The 21,824-nt window shown below is 42.5% G+C and overlaps 2 protein-coding genes across 2 annotated transcripts; one reads left to right on the forward strand and one right to left on the reverse strand.

Annotated features, from left to right (window-relative positions):
• Nucleotides 1–3,416: 3,416 nt before the first annotated feature.
• Nucleotides 3,417–6,748, forward strand: LOC311500969 (XK-related protein 8-like; the record flags this gene model as incomplete). Its single annotated transcript, XM_084562608.1, has 3 exons — nt 3,417–3,777; nt 4,035–4,219; nt 5,778–6,748. The coding sequence occupies exons 1-3, from the start codon at nt 3,482–3,484 to the stop codon at nt 6,746–6,748; spliced, it is 1,452 nt and encodes a 483-aa protein (XP_084418734.1). The 5' UTR covers nt 3,417–3,481.
• Nucleotides 6,749–7,460: 712 nt separating this feature from the next.
• eya3 (EYA transcriptional coactivator and phosphatase 3) lies at nt 7,461–21,398 on the reverse strand. Its single transcript, XM_084563946.1, has 18 exons — nt 21,297–21,398; nt 18,509–18,613; nt 16,807–16,856; nt 16,596–16,690; nt 16,433–16,513; nt 16,298–16,352; nt 16,100–16,209; nt 15,377–15,462; nt 14,915–15,092; nt 13,945–14,114; nt 13,589–13,672; nt 13,395–13,484; nt 13,054–13,112; nt 12,788–12,948; nt 12,565–12,679; nt 12,068–12,189; nt 11,865–11,965; nt 7,461–11,117 (listed from the first exon to the last, which is right to left on the reverse strand). Exons 2-18 carry the CDS (start codon nt 18,563–18,565, stop codon nt 11,037–11,039), a joined length of 1,695 nt encoding a protein of 564 aa, XP_084420072.1. The 5' UTR covers nt 18,566–18,613; nt 21,297–21,398; the 3' UTR covers nt 7,461–11,036.
• Nucleotides 21,399–21,824: the final 426 nt, after the last annotated feature.

A 21,824-nucleotide genomic window follows, 5' to 3' on the forward strand; every position in this document is an offset into this window, starting at 1 on the left:
CATAAAATGGCCCTGATATGTCACTAGACATGAAGAAATCATGTTCATTTCAAATACTTATATCACTGACAACAGTGGTCCGCCCAGGATATTGTCATTTAAAAGTGAAAGTGTCAGCCCTCAACTGATGTTGATGTTGTCATGTTGTGTTTTGGCCTGAGGCGCCACCCTCCAGCTATCTACTAATCACAAAGTCAGTAGAGTTTCTTTCTTTCTTCTTCTGCTCTAGTTACCACAGCTGCAGCTACGAACGTGTCGGATAAAACATGTATAACGTTACGAAACCTAAAAGACCTCGTTATGAATCCGAACTACGTCGTGACAAAGTCCGGAATGGCATGGAATTGACCCTCGACTTTTGGATGCTATATTCTACCATGTTTGTTGGTATAGGCTAACAGCCCCGTGCTTCCGTACATGTAGACAGTGGATTTTCCATGGTCGCCCGTGCTAAATGCGTTCATAAAAAGCTTTATATCGCACCACTAGCAGGGTATGAAAACAATCTATGTTCCGACTGAAATGTGGTATTACAGTACATCTTTATGAAATATTTGGCTAATCGCCATTAGTACATTTTTGCGATACATAATTACTTCGCAAAACATCTCTCATGAAGCATAGACTTTATTAACAGAAAAAAAAACTTACTGTGTAGGACTCGTCACTTGCCATTGGAAGCTCCTTGTAGCAGCCTACGTTCCTGCTGGATCCTGCAGCTTAGCTGGCAACCTCGAGTCAGGGGGGAGGCTGAGGGGATACACCGTTCTACAGTATTTTGAAAGTGATTGCAGTACCAGTTTTGGCCACAATCCCTACATACGGTTCCTTTAAATAAGAAAATACAACAAAAATAAAAATCTACTTTGAAGCGCAACAATGAAAACAAAACAACACTAAACATAATGCTTTTTTAACATCACAGTCTCACACTTACCAGCATAACACCTAATATACATAATCAAAGTAATAATAACAGTTTACTCACAGTAACAGTCACAGTGTATTGTCCGTTTCCTGGCTTTTTTACTCACAAAGTCATCAATGATGTCCTCATATGACAGCTGTTTGCTTCCTGGTCAGGAAGTTCAAAGCTCCGAAATATTTCAGAATTGCTCCTGCAAAGAAAAAGCTCCTTAGGTTATCAAGCAAAACAGATCATGAGCACATATTCCTATTTTATAATTGCAAAGATTTTGCAGTAACACAGAAAATTAAAATGAATCTGTTTTTATATTAAATATTGTGGTGTACAGTGTCCCTTTAAAGCTTGGACCCAATTACAAAGTTGTCACTTTTAAGGGTTTTCCGCATTAATTTACACATAGGACTAGTTAAAGAAATAAAACTAATAGCGCCACAATAGTCTAATAAGAAACACAATGCCTCATATTTATAAATCACTTAAAAGACAAACCTTTAAGATATTCATTTAAATCATAAAATAGTAGCACACTTCTAATTAGAGGCCTATAAAGCACACACTAAACTTAGTAACTAATAATAATAATACATTTTATTTATAGGCGTCTTTCAAAACACCCAAGGTCACTGTACAAGTAAAACAGGGTTTAAAATACATAAGAGACATCAAAAGCATTTAACAAACTACAAGTATAAGACACTAAAAGATAAGATAAAAAGATAAAAGAAATAAAACCTTAGTCATGCCCAAATAATGTGAAGACTACAACAACATGCCCTCCCTCCCTGTGATAAAAATAACAATAACGTTAATTTTATATTGGCCAACTTTCATGAAGCAAACACTGAAGCTGAGTTTATGACAAATGTCTTACCTTTGTGCTTTGACCGTTTTTCTTCCTCCGTTTTCTTTTTCTTCCGTTTCTCCGCGCCACTGATTTAACTTCTTTTTGACGCCATTACTGTTTGTTTCGTTTAAAAATTCTCGCTAACGGTCATGACGGTTAGCTGTCAATCATTCCCATCATACCGGTTGCTACGTCACTCACTCTGCGACAGTGCGGTCCAACGAATATGACTCAATAATGCCAAAAAATCACCAGCCACGGCTTATCATTGCGGTTTATTTTATTTATATCCTACGTTTATTTTTATGCATATAAGGGATGTAATAAACACACGAGATAGCTACAAATAAAGACAGGACATTTTAATTATCAGATGAGGCTGAACATGCGGCTTAACTTTATTTTTACACAATTTTACACAAAAAAAAGAAGAAGAAAATAAATTAGCCGCTGCTAGCTTAACAACAAGTAAACAACAGTTTATCTGCAACCATTTATATTATATTTAAAGCTAAAATGTCAAAAGTTAATTAGTTTGGACGTTCTTTACGAGTATATTTGGGTTTCAGATTGTTTTGCCTGATTAGTATATAGATATTGTCAAGTGTTTTCTTTAAATATTTAACTCCAATAACATTAAACCAACAAAAGGAGCATCTGAAATATTTACATTTGGTGAAACATGGTTTTCATTGTGTCATTCCTGTGCACTGCCTTGTTAATATACTCAAACTACTGGGGAAGGAAACGTCTCAACATTTTTTCATGCCCTGTTCACTGTTCAAACAATGTCTTATGTCTTATTCCATCTTTCCAGGAAGGTCAGTTCATGTTTCCATTTGATGGGAGGCATCTGATTATTACCTCACAGACCATAACCTACTGGTGTGTGTAAAAAGGAGCATACGTCTGCTGTGGCGACACAGTGGAGAGGTCGGAGCATCTGACTGGCGACGGTGTGGTTTAGGCTGGTCGAGTCAGGAGGGGAGGTCATGATCTGTTAGGTGGTGAACTGGCAAATATTCAATTATAGAGTCTAAATAAAAAGCTGCAATAATAAAAGGGAAATTGTTTGCTGCATAAATAACATAAAAGGCCAAAAAATATTAATAATGGACGTCATCACTTCTGTGTCTAAATCAGTGCCAGTTTCAGCCGTGGTGAGGTTGAGGAGGGAGTGCTGGGTGAGAGGAGGTTTCTGACTATTTTCTCTAAATTTAAATGAATGCGTGAAAATGAATAAGATTAGATTTAAGCATTACATTTTTGTAACGACGGCGCCAATGTCAAAGGTCACCACTGGACACTAACTTTTTTTTTACCTCATTAGCCATGTGAAATTATTAAAACTGTAATGACCAATCTCTCCGGTTTCCTGGTTTTGTTTGTGTCTTTCTGTTGCAACCATTGCTGTGAGATGATCTGAAGCTCAGGAGTTTTACTGTAAATTCAACCAATTTCAGGAAACGCTGCAGTATTAAAGTTGAAGTGAGAGGTTTTTATGGGAGGTGTAAGCATGAGGGAAGTGGTGCAACGCGCATTTAAGCTGACACTTGAAATAGAAAGTCATATGGGCAGATTAGTGTGTTTTTTAAAGGCTGAAATTTGGCTGTGTGCTCACTTTCGGTTGTCTTATCATCTGCCGAGTGTTGTGTCCAACAGCTGTCTGTCAGTCAGAGCGGACGTGTAGACACTGGTTGGACATCGGCATGAGCGGGTTGAAGTACTCCCCTTGGGACTTTCTCTTCACTTGTGTGGGTCTGCCGATGTTCCTGCTGGACATAGGCCTGGATGTGTACGCTGCTGTGTCCTTCTACCAGGACGAGGCCTACGTGTGCCTCGGTGTCCTGCTGTTGTTTCTCGTGGGCTCTTCCCTTCTTGTCCAGGCGTACAGCTGTCTGTGGTACAGCTACGATGATTTTAAGATGGAGACCAAGGCCGAGCGCTGCCTGAGCAAATCCCAGCTCATACTTCTGCATGTGTTCCAGCTTGGAATCTACATCAGGTCTGTAGGCCTTTTTCATTCATTCATTCATCTTCTATACCCGTTTAGTCCTATTAAGGGTCACGGGGGTCTGCTGGAGCCTATCCCAGCTGTCACCGGGCGAGAGGCAGGGGTACACCCTGGACAGGTCCTGTAGGCCTTTTTCTCTCATTAAATCTACTACAGACGGCTTCATACGTAAAGAGGCATTCATAGCATCAATGTGCTTCTACGAGTCCATCTAACTGGTTATGTGTCACTTTTTATTTCCTTCTCAGGCACGCGGGTGTGTTGGAGACTTCTATAGAGAGCCTGCATCGAAGGAGGAGAGAGGGCACAGCCGTGAACCTGAGCCACGATCTCAGCATACTGAGGATCATAGAGACGTTTTCAGAGAGCGCTCCTCAGTTTGTCCTCATGCTCACCATCATACTGCAGGAGGGTCGTCTGGATCTTGTGACAGGTGCGGTTTGTTGGTCATGTTTCATTCATCTTGTGTTGTTTGGGAATCACTGTGCATGACCAGACACTTCCCCTAAAAAAACTGCACTCAAGTAGTGTGACCACTATTTGTATGTACTTTTAGATACTATTTTTACTTTTGTCCTATTTATATAACAAACAGCTGTACCACCAACTACATGTTTTGGCTTTTTTTTGAGCATTTCATAAAATCAGAGGCTGCAGGTAACGACTAACTTCCCCTCAATATTTTCTTGAATAGTTGTTTTCAAATATGCTAGTTTTGATCAAACAACACTGTCGATTTTCTACTTGGTATCATATAATAAATGAGTGATATGATTTACTGCAGATTTATTACACTGTTGTACAGCGTATCATGATTGTCCGTATGGAATTACGGTCAAAAACTTGTTGAAAACCAAAGTGGAAATAGAGGTAAGGCCAGTTAATTAAAAATATACACTGCCTGGCCAAAAAAAAACTGTCGCCACCAAAAAAAGGTCACACACTCTAATATTTCGTTTAACCACCTTTAGCTTTGATTACAGCACACATTCGCTGTGGCATTGTTTCAATAAGCTTCTCCAATGTCACCAGATTTATTTCCATCCAGTGTTGCATTCATTTTTCACCAAGATCTTGTATTGATGATGGGAGAGTCTGACCACTGCACAAAGCCTTCTCCAGCACAACCCAAAGATTCTCAATGGGGTTAAGGTCTGGACTCTGTGGTGGCCAATCCATGTGTGAAAATGTCTCATGCTCCCTGAACCACTCTTGGTTCCATTGATGGAATAACCTGGTCATTCAGTATATTCAGGTAGTCAGCTGACCTCATTCTTTGGACACATACTGTTGCTGAACCTAGACCTGAGCAACTGCAGCAACCCCAGATCATAGCACTGCCCCCACAGGCTTGTACAGTAGACACTAGGCATGATGGGTGCATCACTTCTTCTGCTTCTCTTCTTACCCTGATGCGATGGTTCTCCACTATCCTACCAGTTTTTAATAATGCGTTGGACAGTTCTTAACCCAGCTTTAGTAGTGTCTTCAATCTCCTTAGATGTTTTCTCTGCTTGATGCATGCCAATGATTTGACCCTTCTCAAACAGACTAACATCTTTTCCACGACCACAGGATGTGTCTTTAGACATGGTTGTTTAAGAAATGAGAAGCTACTCATTGCATCAGTTGGGGTTAAATAACTTGTTTCCAGCTGAAAGATTATCACCCATGCAGTAATTATCCAATAGGAGGCTCCTACCTATTTGCTTAGTTAAATCCAGGCAGCGTATAATGTATTAACCCCCCTGAATCCAGTATTTAGTAGATGCACCTTAGGCCACAGTCACAGCTCTGAGTCTGTGTGGATAAGTCTCAGTGAGTTGCTGGAACAAACCTCAGAGTGTGAGAGAAGTTCACAGCTGTCTGTTTCTTCAAGCTGTTGGTTCAATATTACAAAAACAAAATGTAATGTAGCTGCTCTTTTTAGTTGTTCCAGTTTGTAAAGCTGGTCCACCATTGTTCTAATAAACTCCTCTCATCCTCCTCAGTGCTGAAAGCGATCGGGTCGATCTCGGCCATCGCCCTCTCTGTGACCACATACCACAGCTCCGTACTCTTCTTCCTGCCTGACAAGGAGAAGCAGCTTTTAACCTCCTTGGTCGTCTTCTTCTTCTGGAACCTGCTCCTCTTGTCGTCTCGCCTCACCGCCCTCGCCCTCTTCGCCTCCGTGTTGCCCTGTTTCATCTTCACCCACTTCTTTTGCTCCTGGCTGGTGTTGTTCTTCTTCGCTTGGCGTTCCAAGATGAACTTCATGGACAGTGCTTGCGGGGAATGGCTTCACCGAGCCACCGTGGCCCTCATCTGGTACTTCAACTGGTTTGATCTGGTTGAGGGGAGGACAAGGAACAGGACTCTCCTCTATCACAGCTATGTGCTGGCTGATATTTGCTTGCTCTGTGGCGTGTGGTGCTGGAAGATGAGCACGGATCCACCTCACTTTGTCATACCACCCTCTTACACCATAATCACTGCTGTCAGTGTTGCTGCTGTTTACATCCTCGGTCTCTTTCTTAGAATGATCTACTATAAGTTCTATCATCCAAACATTGGCAAAGACGAGCTGAAAGGAGACGAAGCTACACTGACTGACCCAAACACTTCCAAGGAGGAGCTGAAAGGAGATGAAGCTGCACTGACTGACCCAAACACTTCCAAGGAGGAGCTGAAAGGAGACGAAGCTACACTGACTGACCCAAACACTTCCAAGGAGGAGCTGAAAGGAGACGAAGCTACACTGACTGACCCAAAGACTTTCTTAGGTGGGATTCACATGGCCAGATATACACCGGGTGCAGGACAAATCACATATAAAGCATCGGTGTCTTCTCGTCCTGAAGAGGATGTTTCTAAACCCTTGCATGGGTTAGGGTTAGAGTTAGGGGCTGCCCCAGAACGCCCTCAGCCGTCGGTGCACTGCAATAAGAGAATGAAGAAGCTGGCTGAGAACTTCTACACTTGACCTGCATCACCTGACATCCACAGGAAGAGGAGGTCGGAGAGAGGCTCAGTCATGAACATGTCCCTGGTTAACAACAGATGTCACCATGTCTTGTGAGCACTCTATTACTCTGCTGTTTTTTTGCTTGAATGTCACGGTCTGTCTTAAAGCAATACAAGCACGAACACTGAACTAACTGCTGGAACTGTTGGAAGGTTTTACTGAAGAGATCCTTTCTCTAATTGAGAGATGAGGAGATTTAAACAGTTTAGAGTCTCTGGTGCTGTTTCTTTAGTTTCTTGTAGCCGCTGAATGTAGAGAAACACTGAATCCAGATTCTCTACCCAAGCAGGAGAACTCGGATACAGTTTTAGCGTCTGACTTCAACTTTAAATACAAATCTGCTGAATCTTTCTGACGCATATTAGCTTAAAGTTGAATTAGGTGCGGGTGGAAGAGTGGTGTGGTGGTTAGCACTGATGCCTCACAGCAACTGTTGAACAGCTTCGTCCACCAGGCTGTCAGGGTGCTGAACTCTGCCCATCTCTAACATCCCCCCTGTTCCCACACCCCCCCGGACTATAACCCACCCATCAGAACGGGAACTCAACCTCACCTGCCTTCCTAACACAAAAACACACAAGGACTCTAGCCTGACAGTTGTCTGTTGCTGTTTTCTACCTGTATCACAACACTTTTTCTTTTTTAAACCAAGCTCTTAAAGTCTCCATTTATTATTTTATACCAGAAAATGTTACGTACTTTATATATTTTTTTATTCAATTTTTTTTTGTAACTTTTTACCATAATAAGTAAATAAACACAAACTTTTTAAAATGTATTTACACTGTATTGAGCGTACACAGGAAAACACCTTGCAGGGCCGTAGAAGGGAGGCGGGGAGAAACAAAAAAAAATAATTACTGTAATTAAATTAGCATCGGTTACTATGACAACCGTCTGGATCACATTCAGGCTCTGTACATGGTGTCCTCACACGTCCGTGAAAATGAGATGAAACACAAAAAAATAAAAATTGTAATAAAACAAAAAAAAAAAAACAGCATTTTTTCTCTCGTTTCTTTTTTTTAAACGATAACAGTATTTGGCAGGAAATAAAAAAAAAAAAAAAAAAAAAAGGACACGTCTAGGAATTTAAACATTGCACATGGTCGTGTTTCTTCTTCAGCGGCCACGTGGGTGTGTATACTTCAAAACGCAGACATGCAGGTAAAGAAATAAAACATTCGACGAGCTGAAAAGATCTCAGGTTTTCTCAAATACATTGGATAAAAAATAATAATAATTCTTTTGGATTTAGGTAAAACACAACACTGAACAACCCCAAAAGAAACAGAAAAGAAAGAAAGCGCACTTTGTTGAAGCTGCTTTGAAAAATTGTGATTGTCTCTAAGCGATGCCAAGCATTTCACAGCAACAAAACGAATCTCCTTTTCAAAAGGAGAACACCTGATATCTCTATCTATATACCCATGTATAGATACAGATATATAAAGTGGACTGTTGAGATTTTGAATCACTCCAAACTGAGCGACGTGACCGTTAAACCATCTAAAGCTGAGCGTTTCTCCACCGACAGTGGATGATTTCTATTTCTAGGAGACCTTTCAATTACAGTGCAGACAGAACAATCAATAACAAAGTCTTAGTAACAAAAGAAAGTCTTTAAAAAGTAGAAAATAAAAAGAGAGAAAAGTAAAATAACACTTTGGATAATGTAATAACGCAGTGATACACGTATCAAACAAAAACATATTTCCCTTTGAGATTATGCATACAGATGAAGGTTAAAGGCACAATATAAATATGCACACAACAACGACGACGACGACGACGACGACGACACACAAGTTACACAGAGGTACACATTCTTAACGGTCAAGCTGCATGTGTGTAAATATCTTCTTCAGGCTCAGTATTGTTCAGTCGTAATCTCATCTCGGAGCGTGGGAAGTCGAAACCTCGCCGACCACAACGTTTCCTCTCTGTCTGCACACAAAACAAAACAAAAATGGAGGGAAGTAGAAATGTATTGCACAGTCATCCTCTGATTCACTTCCCTCCTCCAGTACGACTTTACACGGCGGTCAGGAGGCTGAGCAATGATAACATTAATGACTCGAGGAATTTTTCAGTCTGCCACAACATTAAAACCACTGACGGGTGACTGAAATTGACCGCCTTGTGACAAATCAATGTTCTGCTGGGAGACTTTTAGTCCTGACATTCGCGTGGATGTTACTTAGACATGTAGCACCCACCTAGACCAGACCAGGCACCAGCTACGCCCACAAACAAAAACTGCTCAGGAAGAGCTTAAAAAAACTTGAATAATGCCTGCCCTCCAAACTCCAAAGACCCCAAACTGATCATGTATATGTGGGATGATCCACAGAGGCCCCTCCCCTCAACCCATAGGACACAAATACTCCCACTACCAGGGTTCTGTTGCCAAACATCCTCAGTATGACAATATCAGGCAGGTGGTTTTAATGTTGTGGCTGACTGGTGTATATTTTACTGAGAGAATTGGGGCTGAGATTTAAATTAACCTGCTTTTTATAGCCTTGATTGTAACACGTCTTCAAGATGCATGTTTGGACCAAACAACGCTCCAAAACCCAAAGAGTTCTCAGTTTAATATCAGAAAATAATAAGTTCCTTTTGGCATTTGTGCCTCAAAAAGGTTTAGCTCCATCTTCGAGAGGGAAAAATTAGAAGCTTTATGCCTTTAACAGGGCTTCTCCAACATCAGAGGTTAACACTGACACTAAATCAGGTTATTTGTCACACTATGACAAAAAAAAAAAAAAATAAAACACATCAGAACGTCATCCAAATGATTTTCCAAGATGCTTTTGATTTAAGTTCTTTCTTTCTTTCTTTATGGGAGTTCAAGGACACTTGGGGACTGAGCTCTGAGGAAGTTCAGAACAGTTTCAGTTATCATCAACGTCCTGACAAAACCAGAAAGTTTATATGCCACAAAAAAAAAAACTCCAGCTGTTTGTCAGCTGATTTCTAAACCCACTTAAAGGGGGAACTTAAATTTTACACTAAAAAAGTCTGTCGAAGAGTATTACTAGAAAACAAAAACTACAATTTACAAGGAGCAGTGTAAAGAAGTTAATTACACCTCTGAAACCATCTTTGAAGAAAATAAATTAGCCGCTGTTAGCTTAACAAAAACTTGAATCGGCAGCTAATGAAGACATTTGTGTTTCTTTCCTTTTTTTTGTGGATCAATCACAAAAAATAACATTTATTTGATTTATCTGCAACCATCATTAACTATATTTAAAGCTAAAATATCAAAAGTTAATTAGTTTGGACGTTCTTTACGAGTATATTTGGGTTTCAGATTGTTTTAGCTGATTAATATATAGATACTGTCAAGTGTTTTCTTTATGTATTTAACTCCAATAACATTAAACCAACAAAAGTAGCATCTGAAATATTCACATTTGGTGAAACATGGCTTTCATTGCGTCATCCTGTGCACTGCCTTGTTACTAATACACTAACTACTGGGGGAGGAAGTACATTTTTTCATGCTGTGCTCACTGTTCTCCATCCTTCCAGGTTCAGTTCATGTTTCGGTTTGACGGGAGGCATCTGATTGTTACCTCACAGGGCATAACGTACTGGTGCGTGTAAAAAGGAGCATACGTCTGATGTGGCGACACAGTGGAGAGGTCAGAGCAGCTGACTGGCGACGGCGTGGTTTAGGCTGGTCGGGTCAGGAGGGGAGGTCATGATCTGGCTACATGAGAGGCAAATATTCAGGTATGGAGTCTAAATAAAAAGCTGCAATAATCCCAAAAGCTGATGATAAAGAAAAGGGGACATGTCCGCTGCATAAATAATATAAAGGCCAAAAAAAAAAATACTAATAATAATAATGGATGCCATCACTTCTGTGTCTAAATCAGTGCCAGTTTCAGCCGTGGTGAGGTTAGCTGCCGTCGAGGAGGGAGTGCTGGGTGAGAGGAACCTTAATTCAGCCGACCGACGCGTCCAGTTTGGTTTTTCCTCGCGGTCGGCTCCGACCCAAAGTCCGCCTCAAAACGTTTACCATCACACAGTGAGTCACAAGTCGTCAGCGAGCGCAGATTCTAATATAGTCTGTACCGTCAGGGTTGTGTCGAGGGGATTTTCCTGTTTCCCCCTCCATCTCCTATAGTGTCACTCCACAAGTCTCCAGCATGACGACAAAAATATAATAATAATAATAATAAAAAAAAAAAGAATTCCCTTTTAGCGAGCCACATTCAAAAGCTTCTAATCTTTACAAGAAGTCCAGTTCCAGCGCTTGGTGGAGGGACACGAGGTCGCCGTGGGTCGAGATCCGCCAGAAAGGCATGTTGTGCTGCACAGAGACGAAGAGACAGAACAGGAGGGCGTGAGCGAACACGGTGTAGTTCACGATGTGGTTCAACTGGATTACATTTCACTTCAGTGGGGGAACAAAGTACGAGATGAACGCACCAATTAACGACGACACAGATAAGACGGTAGAGGAGAAGCAGTGGACTTACAGGTGGTTTAGACTTCCGTGTTAAGTAGACACAGACCCTAGCGACGTAGCCTGACGTACACCTCACCAGAAATGTAACTACACCAAGAGGCTAAGCAGACCGCAAGAGCTGTGATTGGTCCGTTTGGTAGCAGCGTGATTCCGCATTAGTATTTCCGGTGTTCCAGTATTTCCAGACTGACGAGCGCATTAGAGCTCTTTTGTCTGGTTCATTGTTCAGACCTTCTATAAAACATACACCCTGAGTGATTGTGGCTTTAAAACACACACACACACACACACACACACACACACACACACACACACACACACCCCCCCTCCCCCCCCCCCCCCCCTCCGGATCCAATCACAGCTCTCTATGCAAATAAAAAACCAACATCATTAGGGACGCAGTAGAATATTTTAGCTCCAGGACGTCAGGTGAGTAGTTGGTCCTGGACGCACTGTGTGTGTACACTACTATATGAATGTAACCACTTCCAAATGTGGTCTCACTGAGTCTTGGGTGTGTTTTACTCAGGATGCATGTTCACACCACTGATTGTGTCTATGTGAAAGGGTCTGTGAAAGAAAACACACCTGTTTAGCTGCAAACTCCTCATCTCGACCGTCGCCTATCACCACATAAGTCACTTTTTTCCCAAAGCGAGAAATGATCCTCTCAAAGCAGCTCTCTTTTCCTGAAAGACATGAAACCAGTGAGGAAAAACAATAAATCAACACCGGCTTACTTTACCTTCAGCACAGAGACATGTAACTATACTTAGAGGGATCGTGTGTACCTATTTTTGTGGCACTGTAGATGTTCTCGATGGGGAAGACGTCTCCCAGGCCGTAGAGCAGCACTTTGGCCAGAGCAGGAACCAGCTGAGTGGTGGTGACCAACACATTCATACACTTCCCCCTGGTGGTTTGTGTCACACACATACATACACGATTTAACTCAGTTGTAACAGATTCAACATAATATTCAAGTTAATCTTCTTAAAACCCAGGGACATCTGCAGCTGCATGAGAGGAATTAACTCCTCATACCAGCAGGTGGCAGTAGTTTGTATTCGTCACGCAAAAGGGGGAAACAGCAAGAGCTGCTGTTAGCTGGGAGGTTAGGCCTCTCCTGTATCCTGCTGATCAGGTGGTCTAGTGTGAAAGTCTTTGTGCATTTAAATGTTCAGATAAGAGATCAGACTAGTGCCAAAGCCCATGACCGACCGTCGGCTAGGTGTACCGCAGTTTGATCTTAAAGCATTAAAAATAAAAATTAAAACTGGTCTCAGACCTGGACTGGATGAGCAGCAGAGACTTGAGCGCCGTGCTGAGCCAGGTGTCCGTGACGTTCTCGATCTCAGACTGAAGCCTCAGGAGCAGCTCCCTCTTCATGGGACTCAACAAGCCTGGAAGAAAACAACGAGCTCTGTGTAAACATGACACTCCTCCTCTGGTTTTTCAAAGCACGAAACACGCAAGAACTGAGGGGCACGCTTAGCTGTAACCCAACTCACCTCCAACGTTTCCTTTGTAGCTGTTGTAGATCTCTTTTAGTCGGCGGTAGCGAAAGGCCAGCTTGCGCATCCACTCCACGCCTCCCTGGACCCCCGTGGTGGCTCCTGACGCAGCGCCGCCACTGGGGCCGTTAAAGCCGTCGGTCAAGAAGTTGTAGTTACTAAAGTGGGAGGAAACACAAGCGTGATTATTACTGTGAACGTGAATCATTCTGTGGATGGATGGATGGATGGATGAATGAATGAATGAATGGCGTGTAACACACCTGAGGTCTTGTCCGTTGTCGTCAGAGGCCACGTCCTCAACATGGACTTGATCACACTCCTGGAAAAAAAGAAGAAACAACAGGATTATTTATCAGTATTGTTGTTTGTTTTGTTGACATTCATTTATACAACTGAAATCCCTTTAGATTGACTGCTAATTTGAAAAGCTAAGGGGTTCAGTATGAATACAGCTGTACTGGTTATCTGGTCCTATCAGACCTACATGCACTGGAATTCATCTGAAATTCTTTCCTAGAAATAAGGAAACGCCTTCGGGCACAAAAAGCGTTAACACTGGATCGGTGCATGTCCATACCGGTCTGAATGCATTTCACCGTACCTCCAGGTCATTAAAGAAAAGATGAGTGTCTGCCAGCTCGAAGATCAGCTCCTCCATCTGCAAGCCCAAGTTCAGCACGGTCGCCGGATCCTGAAACAATGAATGAATGAATGAATGAATGAATGTGTTGCACAATAAACTGAGTCAGACTTTGTATTATTTGTGTGCTCAAGGTTTTCTTTAGAGAAACTCACCTTGCCAAACTTCTGCGCGTACGAGCCAGTGAGCAGTGAGTGGAATATGATAATGGTCTCATCCAGATCCCACAGAAAAATGCGCTGAATACAGAAGAAGGAATAACGTGAGTATTTCCACTTTAATACATTTTCCTCTTCATCCTTGGAGAACTAAGTTTCACTTTTAAAAACAAGACATAAATCAAAGACTAATTTCCCTCATTAACTGCTTTGCTAGTTTGGACTTGACAGGCAGAGCTGTGGTTTGACTTTTAAAAAACATTTGCTTACAGGTGAAATGATTTGAAGCAGCTCAGCAACAACATTTACCGCTCTAGCTAAACGAACACACTACACACGGACAGCGAGGCTACCTCCAGGTCGCTTTCAGGAGGTGGGGAGGTGTCGGGCTTCTTGGCCTTCCCTTTGGCTTTGCCCACCGAGTTCCTGCGGCTGACCTCGTCCTGGTCTCTGGCTCCGGCAGGGAGAGCCACGTTGGTGGGGAGAGACGCACCTGCCGGGAGGTTCTCAGGCGGGGACGCGTCTAAACGCAAGAAAGAGCAAATTAATGCGGCGCGAGGGCTTGACAAACCAGTTGGTTCTGACGTTTCTGAAACGTGTGCTGCAAAGATGAGCTCTGTGCAGAAGTTTTAAGACACTTTAGATTCTCATGATTCCCACAACATCATCAGGGACGGATTAGACTGGGTTCAGATCCATTCTGCAGGATCTCAAACACACAGTGAGAGTCATAAAGAACTATATTCAGCTACAACAACCACACTGCATCTTGGAGAACATGCCACAGTACTTCTGTGGATTTACTCTGTCTTGTCTGTCTGTGTCTTTCCGCGTAATCCCAGACAGAAGACACAGACGGACGTATTGTGGCATGTTCTCCTAGATGCAGTGAAAAAAAAAAAAAAAACACTTGTGTGGAAGTGTAGCTAAGGGCAAATATGCTTCTGGTGCATGAACAGACTTGTACATTGGGGAAGCAACAACAACCTCTTCACAAATGTTTGGCTCAGCTCAGGAGATCAAGCTTTTTTAGGTCAAGACTCCATAGCCCACCTACACCTAAACCACAAGGGACACTCTTTGGAGGACAACAGTGTCCACGATTTTAGCTAGAGAGTAAAGGAAGCTGTCTATGGTAAGTCTCTCCAGTAAGTTTCACCCTCATTCACACGTCGAGTCTGGAGTTTCTTCCTTTAATGGGTTGTCATTGGAACCAAAGTGTTTTGTATGAATGTATAAAGTTTAGGGACGGTAATAAAAACTGATCACACGGTAGCTTTAAGAAATGAACTGAATGCCAAACAGAAAAGTGTGAATGAACACCTCTGGGAGGAAGTCCAGCTGAGGCGGCCTCCTCCGACTTCACAGCCGAGTATCCGGCTACGCCCACGCCGGCGCTGTGCTCATCGCTGCTGGGCAGCCCGGCCGGCATGTAGCTGGGAGGGAGACCGTAGTACTGAGAGAACTGACTCTGGCCCAGAGAGTTGTAGCCGCTAAACTCCTGGAGAAAGCATGAGAAGAATGAAAGGAAAAAGAATGAGGTCCGTTTTTTTATTTTTATATATATATTAAACTAGTTGTTTGCATAAGTTCAGAAGCTGATATTGGGATCTGGATCATTTTAAAGATGCAACACATACAGAGGTTTGAAATTTTGTTATTTGACACGTCTTCTAAAGCACTACGTGTCTTTTCTTCTCTCCTATTAGAAGAAACTAATAGACGGGACAAAACGGAGACTCCTCTGGTCTGCATTTTACCGACGACACCTGACGATCTTCTCACCTGATGAGCCACCGCTGTGGAGGCTGTAGTAACGGCTGTAGCTGAAGGGATGTTAGAGTACACACTAGACGTTGTGAAGCTCGAGCCTGGACACAGAGAGAACTCTTTAAAACTGACCCAAAGATGATAAAAGTATTTTTCTTGTGATGTTTTAAAGTGACAGGGTGAAAACAGAGCAGTGCTGCTGCAAGTTATTTATTTATTTTTTATTCTGGTGATCTTCAGGTGTTTGCAGACTGCGTGACGACGGGGGTTATCTTGTGAGACAGAGTGAGGCTGCAGCTTGCCTTGGCTGGGGTAAGAGTAGTGCAGCTGGCCTGGCTGCGTTGAGGTATATGCGGTGCTGAAGCTGAGAAACCCAGGCTGGCCACCAGAGGGCGCCGCCTCAGGCAGCCCTGTCTCTGTTTTAATGCCTGGCCACATAGCACCTGAAGATGAAAAGAGAGCAATGGAAGCAGAAAATGAAAGAGGCAGCGGGAGAAGTGGGTCACTTGGCAAAAGCTAAGAAACCGGGGCCTCCAGTCAAGACGTGGGCTTCGTGTGTGTGTGTGTGTGTGTGTGTGTGTGTGTGTGTGTGTGTGTGTGTGTGTGTGTGTGTGAAGGCAGAGCTCAAAAAGCAGAACTGTTCTACAGCGCCAAAGCACAGTAAGGCCTTTAAAGCAAAGTAACAAAGCTTTTAGTGAGAAGACAACGTGGGCTGTTAGAGGAGGAGCGGGCACTAACCAAAGGGTGGGAGGCCGTAGGTCTGGCCGGACTGGGGGAAGGCGGAGTACACAGTGGACTGGGCCAGAGGAGGGAAGGCTACCTGGCTGGTGTAGGACGTCACAGCAGGGCTGAGAGAGAGACAAAGCATGGGAATGAAACCTACAACAATACAATATATAATAAGATATTCACATGTCAGTCCCATGCAATACTCACTTGCTTTCCTGATAAACCTGCTGGGTGTATCCAGATGTGGCGGTCGGGTCAGTGCCTGTTAAACAAAAAAGTCAGTTAAGCTACAAGAACTAGAGCTTTCATATTTACAACCGAGACCAGTATTTCTGTTCGTACCTGAATGTGCATACGAGTTAATCGAGTCGCCACACGCTTGAGATGCCGCCCCCCTTTCTCCGCTCGACCGCTCCTGTTCACCTGCAACCACAGACAGCGCGTCAATAAGTCACGGCTGTGTCGTTCCTGAGCACCGCGGAGCTTTTATTCCCCCGTCACTTACCTGCATCGAGCTGAGCAGTGGACAGGGCAGAGTAAGAGCCGTCCTGCTCTGATGGACCTAACCCAGCAGCTGGGCTCCCATCGTCACCCAAGTTACTGAAAGAGACCACCAAGAATTCATGACGGTAATAGATAACTGCATAACAACGTCTGATTAGAAGTTTTCCTCTCAGCATTTTAAATCACTTTATAGATTAGGAAAATACACCAACCTTGGTTCTTTGTCCAGTCCGCCGTCAATCTCAATTTTGGCCTTCTTTGTCTGCACAAAATAAAAAACAACAAAAAAAAAAGAGGCTTAGAGAAACATTTTAATTCTCTGTTGATTCACAGCCGTCATACGCTTCTTTAGAAAATCAATAACAACTAATTAAGTTCAACAGAAACCTACTGGACAACAGATTCTGACTGTAAAACACAAAGGCAAATATGTTTCAAGTATTATCTTTTAGTAGAGAGCGTAGCAGTTTTCAAGGGTATTTGCTCGACAACGTATATATTAAACTATTTTTTTTTATTATTGATAAAGAAAAACAAGCAAAGTGCTTACAGGACAAGGACGAAAACAGTGCAGAACATTAAACAAGATAAACTGTGCTAATTGTTGTTGTGTTGTGTGGGTGAAGAAAAACAAATTAAAAAAGAAAGAAGATATATATAAAAGTGTAAATAAATAAATTGCAATACTAGTACACAAAGAGTGGAGAGGGTGACAAGAATGGAACATTTTTTTTTCCTTTTTTCTCCAAAAGAAATGAAACATAACTTACAGAACCTTTATCTATTAAATAGAAAAAAAAAAAAAAAAAGAATAAGTCAATCAATAAATAACAGTTTAGGAAAAAAAAAAAAAAAAACACACGTAACAGAAATAACAACAAACGGCTCAGTCATTCATATGTGGGGTGCTGGCGTGGTTTTGGGGGAACATCCAGGACACTATAGACCCCTAAGCACATGTTTTGGAGTTGTGACCAGGCGTATGTATAAAATCAGTCAGTCTGATTGTGTTTTGATGCCATTTGTTTTTCTGTTTCGACGTGGTCGGATAATAGGAGGAGCCACTGAGATACTGTGATTTTTGTTTTGTCCTTCCAGTTTAGGAGGATAGTCTTTTTAGCGCCTGCTAGAGCGATCAATATTGGTTGTTTGTATTTCAGTGGCGGTTCAACTACAGAAAGGTCTCCTAGCAGACACATAGCTGGGGAGGCAGGAATACTGCGACCTATAGCTAATGAAAGTGTATTAATAACGTCTGTCCAAAGTTTCTGAATTGGTGGGCGGAGCCAGATGGCGTGAAAGGAATCATCTATAGTGTCTATATTATATTAAACTATAACGACACACGTTTGTAAGATCTGCACAAATTGCTGTGCTATATTACTTTTACTGAAGGCAGCATGGCAACCTGTAAGGGACAAATAAATTCCAGTCACAGGGTCGACAAAGACTTTTTCCCCTGTCACAACTCTTAGCAATTTATTTTCTTGGCATCTTTGTCACTTAAAATACTTAACAACTTGTTTAGTCTAGAAAAAGGTGACAATAGTCTAATATTTTCCCAATTTGGCTGAATAGCAGATAAAAAATATATAATAATAAAATATAAAATCAATTTATACATGGAAAAAAAATTTGAAAAATCTCACATGAGTTGCAACTGACAAATATTTTACTTTACGTTGTCATTAAATTTCCAAAAATGATTTTCTGTGCATCAGCTACTCAACAATTCAGTGAAAGTTGCATCTTAAACAATGATTGGCAACAAAAAGAAGAATATCAGGAATATTTCCATGAACTTCACGATGCACCGCGTTTGTCCTTAGTCCGACAGACAGGTAACAGGAAACAAAGCAAACCTAATTTATTTATGCATTCCCCTCGGCTCAGCGTTGGCATCAGTGCACTCACCGGCAGCTCAGGCAGCTCCTGCGAGTCGTCCATCTCTGCAGCAGAGCGACCCGACATGTCTGCACGCTCAGCCTACTCTCTGCACCTGGAAAGCCGGTCGGGACCCTGCTTTACACAACCGCAGAGAAAAACACACACAAGCGCAGAATAAATGCCGGGAGTAAAGGCTTATGTAGTTTTCCGACGTGCGACTCTCTCCTCCCCTTGTCCCAAAAAACGCTCATCGATAAATCCCTCCCCAGCCCCTATCAGGGTTTGATCAGCAGGGAGGCGGCGGCGATGAAGGAAGTGGGGCGCCCTGGTCTAATCTCCGGCACAAGACCCACAGGTGAGGCACGTGTGGAACTGGCGTCGCCCGCCGCTCTCACCACTCCTCGTATTTACCGTGGGATTAAGGATGCGTGCCGCCTTACATGTGACCTAACCTAAATTCAACGAAAACATATTGTCCAGAAGCATTAGCTGCTCAGGTGCAAGCTGTCATATCAAAAGATGCCCCGGGGGGGATAAGATCTAGCCTCGTTTCGTCCACTGCTCGCCGCCCGGCCCTCTCCCCACCGCAGGAGAGACGGCACCTTTATCTAACTGACATAATGCAGGCGCAGGAAGAGAAAATAGGTCGGACGGCAAATTTAAAACCGCACAAAAGCGTTAGGTGGTGGCACGTTCTGATTCAAAAGCACTTGAACTGGTTGGGCCATTAAAGCATATGAAAGCTTATGCAAGGTTTACATAAGTGAACTAAAAAAAAAAAAGTATAAGGCCACAGACAACAAATTAGCCCACATGGTCGTGTTTTAAGATTTTCAACGACAGCCTGCGTAACTCCAATTACCCATAAGATGCCAAACTCTAAACTCGATAAGCTGAACTTCCACTCCTGGTTTGCAGCTTTTTGGTAGTCAAATCACCGCTGCGTCTCATCAAGACTCGGATTAATCAAAACAATCGCCCCTGTCCACCTGTTGCCACCGGTAACCAAGCCGCTCACAGTCACCTCTCCTCTGCTCGCATCACAACAACACCCGGGCCGTATCGCACTGCCCGAGACACACCATCGCTCTGTTACAGGATCCTTCTGGGGGGGGGGGGGGGGGGGGGGGGGGGGGTTCTGCTTCCAGCGTGGAGCGTCCAGGTTAGGGGACACCACCGTCCCGCCGTAGCCTTGGGATTGTCTTTAATCGGCCAAAACGGGTCGTGTAATTCCATAAAAATAACTAGGAAACTGGTCGCTGATTAGAAGGAAAGTAAACTGTACTCCGAGATGGTTATGTTGAGCAGCTGTTGACTTTTCAAAGTGATTTCTGGTTTAGCAGGACCTCAGATTTAGTGACGGCAACTCTCATTCCAACAAATATCAATATTTACGAATAAGAATTTTAGACATTTTGTAAATATTACTTTTAGGCCGTCGATGTTAACGTGACAATTGCCAGAAACATTTTTGATGCCTGATCAACCCAAGCTTGTTCTGTCCAACCCAAACTGTAGTTCGGGATGGGAGGGAGCAATGCAGCAGTCCCTTTCACCTTTTGAGAAAAGAAATTTACAAAAGAAAAGGGAATTTTGAACGGCAAGTTCATCTTTGAATCTCAGCTGATGTCAAAACATAAGAGATTTTAATTGTTTTCAAGCCAAAAAGGCAACTTATTGGAGGTTTTAGATCCTTGTGTTGTTTAATTCAGTGTTTTCTCTGCCATATTTAAGAGTTAGAACTGAATCTCTTTGGGTTTTGGACAAAATAAGACAGAAACTGAAGATGTGACATTAATCTGTGGGAAATAATACTTTTTGCTCAACTTAAAACAATTGCTGAACTTGTGTTGGCAATATTTAAGATGCTCATGTGTCTAAAAAAGCATTTTTATTTGACTTTATACAGAATGACTAATAGTTATAGCAGCGATAACGGGAACCAACTAATAACTGTATCTGCTTTGTGCTTACATACAACAGCAATTCACATAATCCTCTCCAGAAAACTTCTTTAAATTCGTGTCTCTTCATTTTTAGGTAAGTTATTTGGAAATCCTAGGAGCTATAAAAGATATCCATATGACTTCAGCACTTTAGTTATGTGTAAATCTAAAGGAGGCTTTACAGTTTGCATCCCTGCACTTGCTGTTAATAAATAAATAACTATTTATAGTTTGCATATTCTGCTTTTTAGTTGCAGACCAGCATTTGTTTAGCTGGATTCAGCAAATAGCCTAGCCGAGGACAGTTAGCTGTGAAGGTGAAGTCCAGCATCAGACTAATTCCTGAAAGCCTCGTTTCAGCTTGAACCCAACAGGCCTGAAGCAAACACTAACTCTGCATACGAAGCTAGATATAGACAACCTATTAATATTTAAAGGCAGTCCTGACATTACAGACAATTAAATACACAAATAAAGTGCATCACACCAGCACTTAGACTGCACCGTGCAGGCTTCCAACAGGGGCGCTAGCTTGTTAGCATTAGCAAGCTTTAGCCTAGCTTTGAGGAACCGTTTCCAGTCTGTTTTAACAGAGTTAGCTGTGTCATCCGCTGAAGGTTTAGCATGCAAGCTATTTTATAATTGCAGAAACAATGACATGCGAACGGTGGTGAAATCACCCGCTGTACTTAGTTTGGCCCGAGTATGAAAGTTTTCAGCTCCAGGGATTAGTCGGCGCCGGTAGCCATTGGACTGGGTACTGAAATGGCAGCGTGTGAACGTATCTCACTCCCGCTGCGACCGACTGTGAAGCTAATCACAAGAACAAACACTCCCGACGGGCCCAAAATGTCCAGAACCAGCCTTACCATTGAAGGAGCGAAGGGAGATCGCTTTAGTTTAAGCGTCTTCAGTTGAAACCACAGTGACAAGCTTTGTCTGTTGTTAGGGAGCACTATTTAGCAGGAAGTTTACGTTGAGGAGGGGGCCTAACGCGCATGTGCGAAACGGAATTCACAGAAGTTCTTTCTTTGGCGCGACGGGAGACGACAGGTGTGGCGGTGTCGTCTTAGTTTTACAAGTTTGTTTTATCCTTGTCACCTGTTGCGCGAAATTTCACGAGGAAAATATGTAACTTTATTAATGAGAATATTTAGGAAAGATTGAATGTGTTGTGGAGGATGTATTATTTAGTCTTAAAGAAAATAACAACCAGAAAAACAACCAGAAATTCTTGATCAGTCTTATTATTTTAACTTATTGGCTAAATTTCACCTTCATAAATGTAATTGTATAGGTAGAAAACCTGGTCTGTTGCTTCCAATACTGTTTTCTACCCATAACTAATTGTTCAAAGTTAAAAATGATCATCTTCTTTATTATCTCAAGCATTTTCC

The sequence above is a fragment of the Chelon labrosus genome (assembly GCF_963514085.1).
Source record: "Chelon labrosus genome assembly, chromosome: 16".
NCBI lineage: Eukaryota > Metazoa > Chordata > Actinopteri > Mugiliformes > Mugilidae > Chelon > Chelon labrosus.

Coding starts and splice junctions, on each gene's coding strand:
- eya3 (XM_084563946.1), bottom strand. CDS start 18,565: ATGTCGGGTCGCTCTGCTGCAGAGATGGACGACTCGCAGGAGCTGCCT. Junction 16,210..16,297: donor CAGGTTTATCAGGAAAGCAA/GTGAGTATTGCA, acceptor TCTCTCTCTCAG/CCCTGCTGTGACGTCCTACA. Junction 12,949..13,053: donor GACAACGGACAAGACCTCAG/GTGTGTTACACG, acceptor CTCCCACTTTAG/TAACTACAACTTCTTGACCG.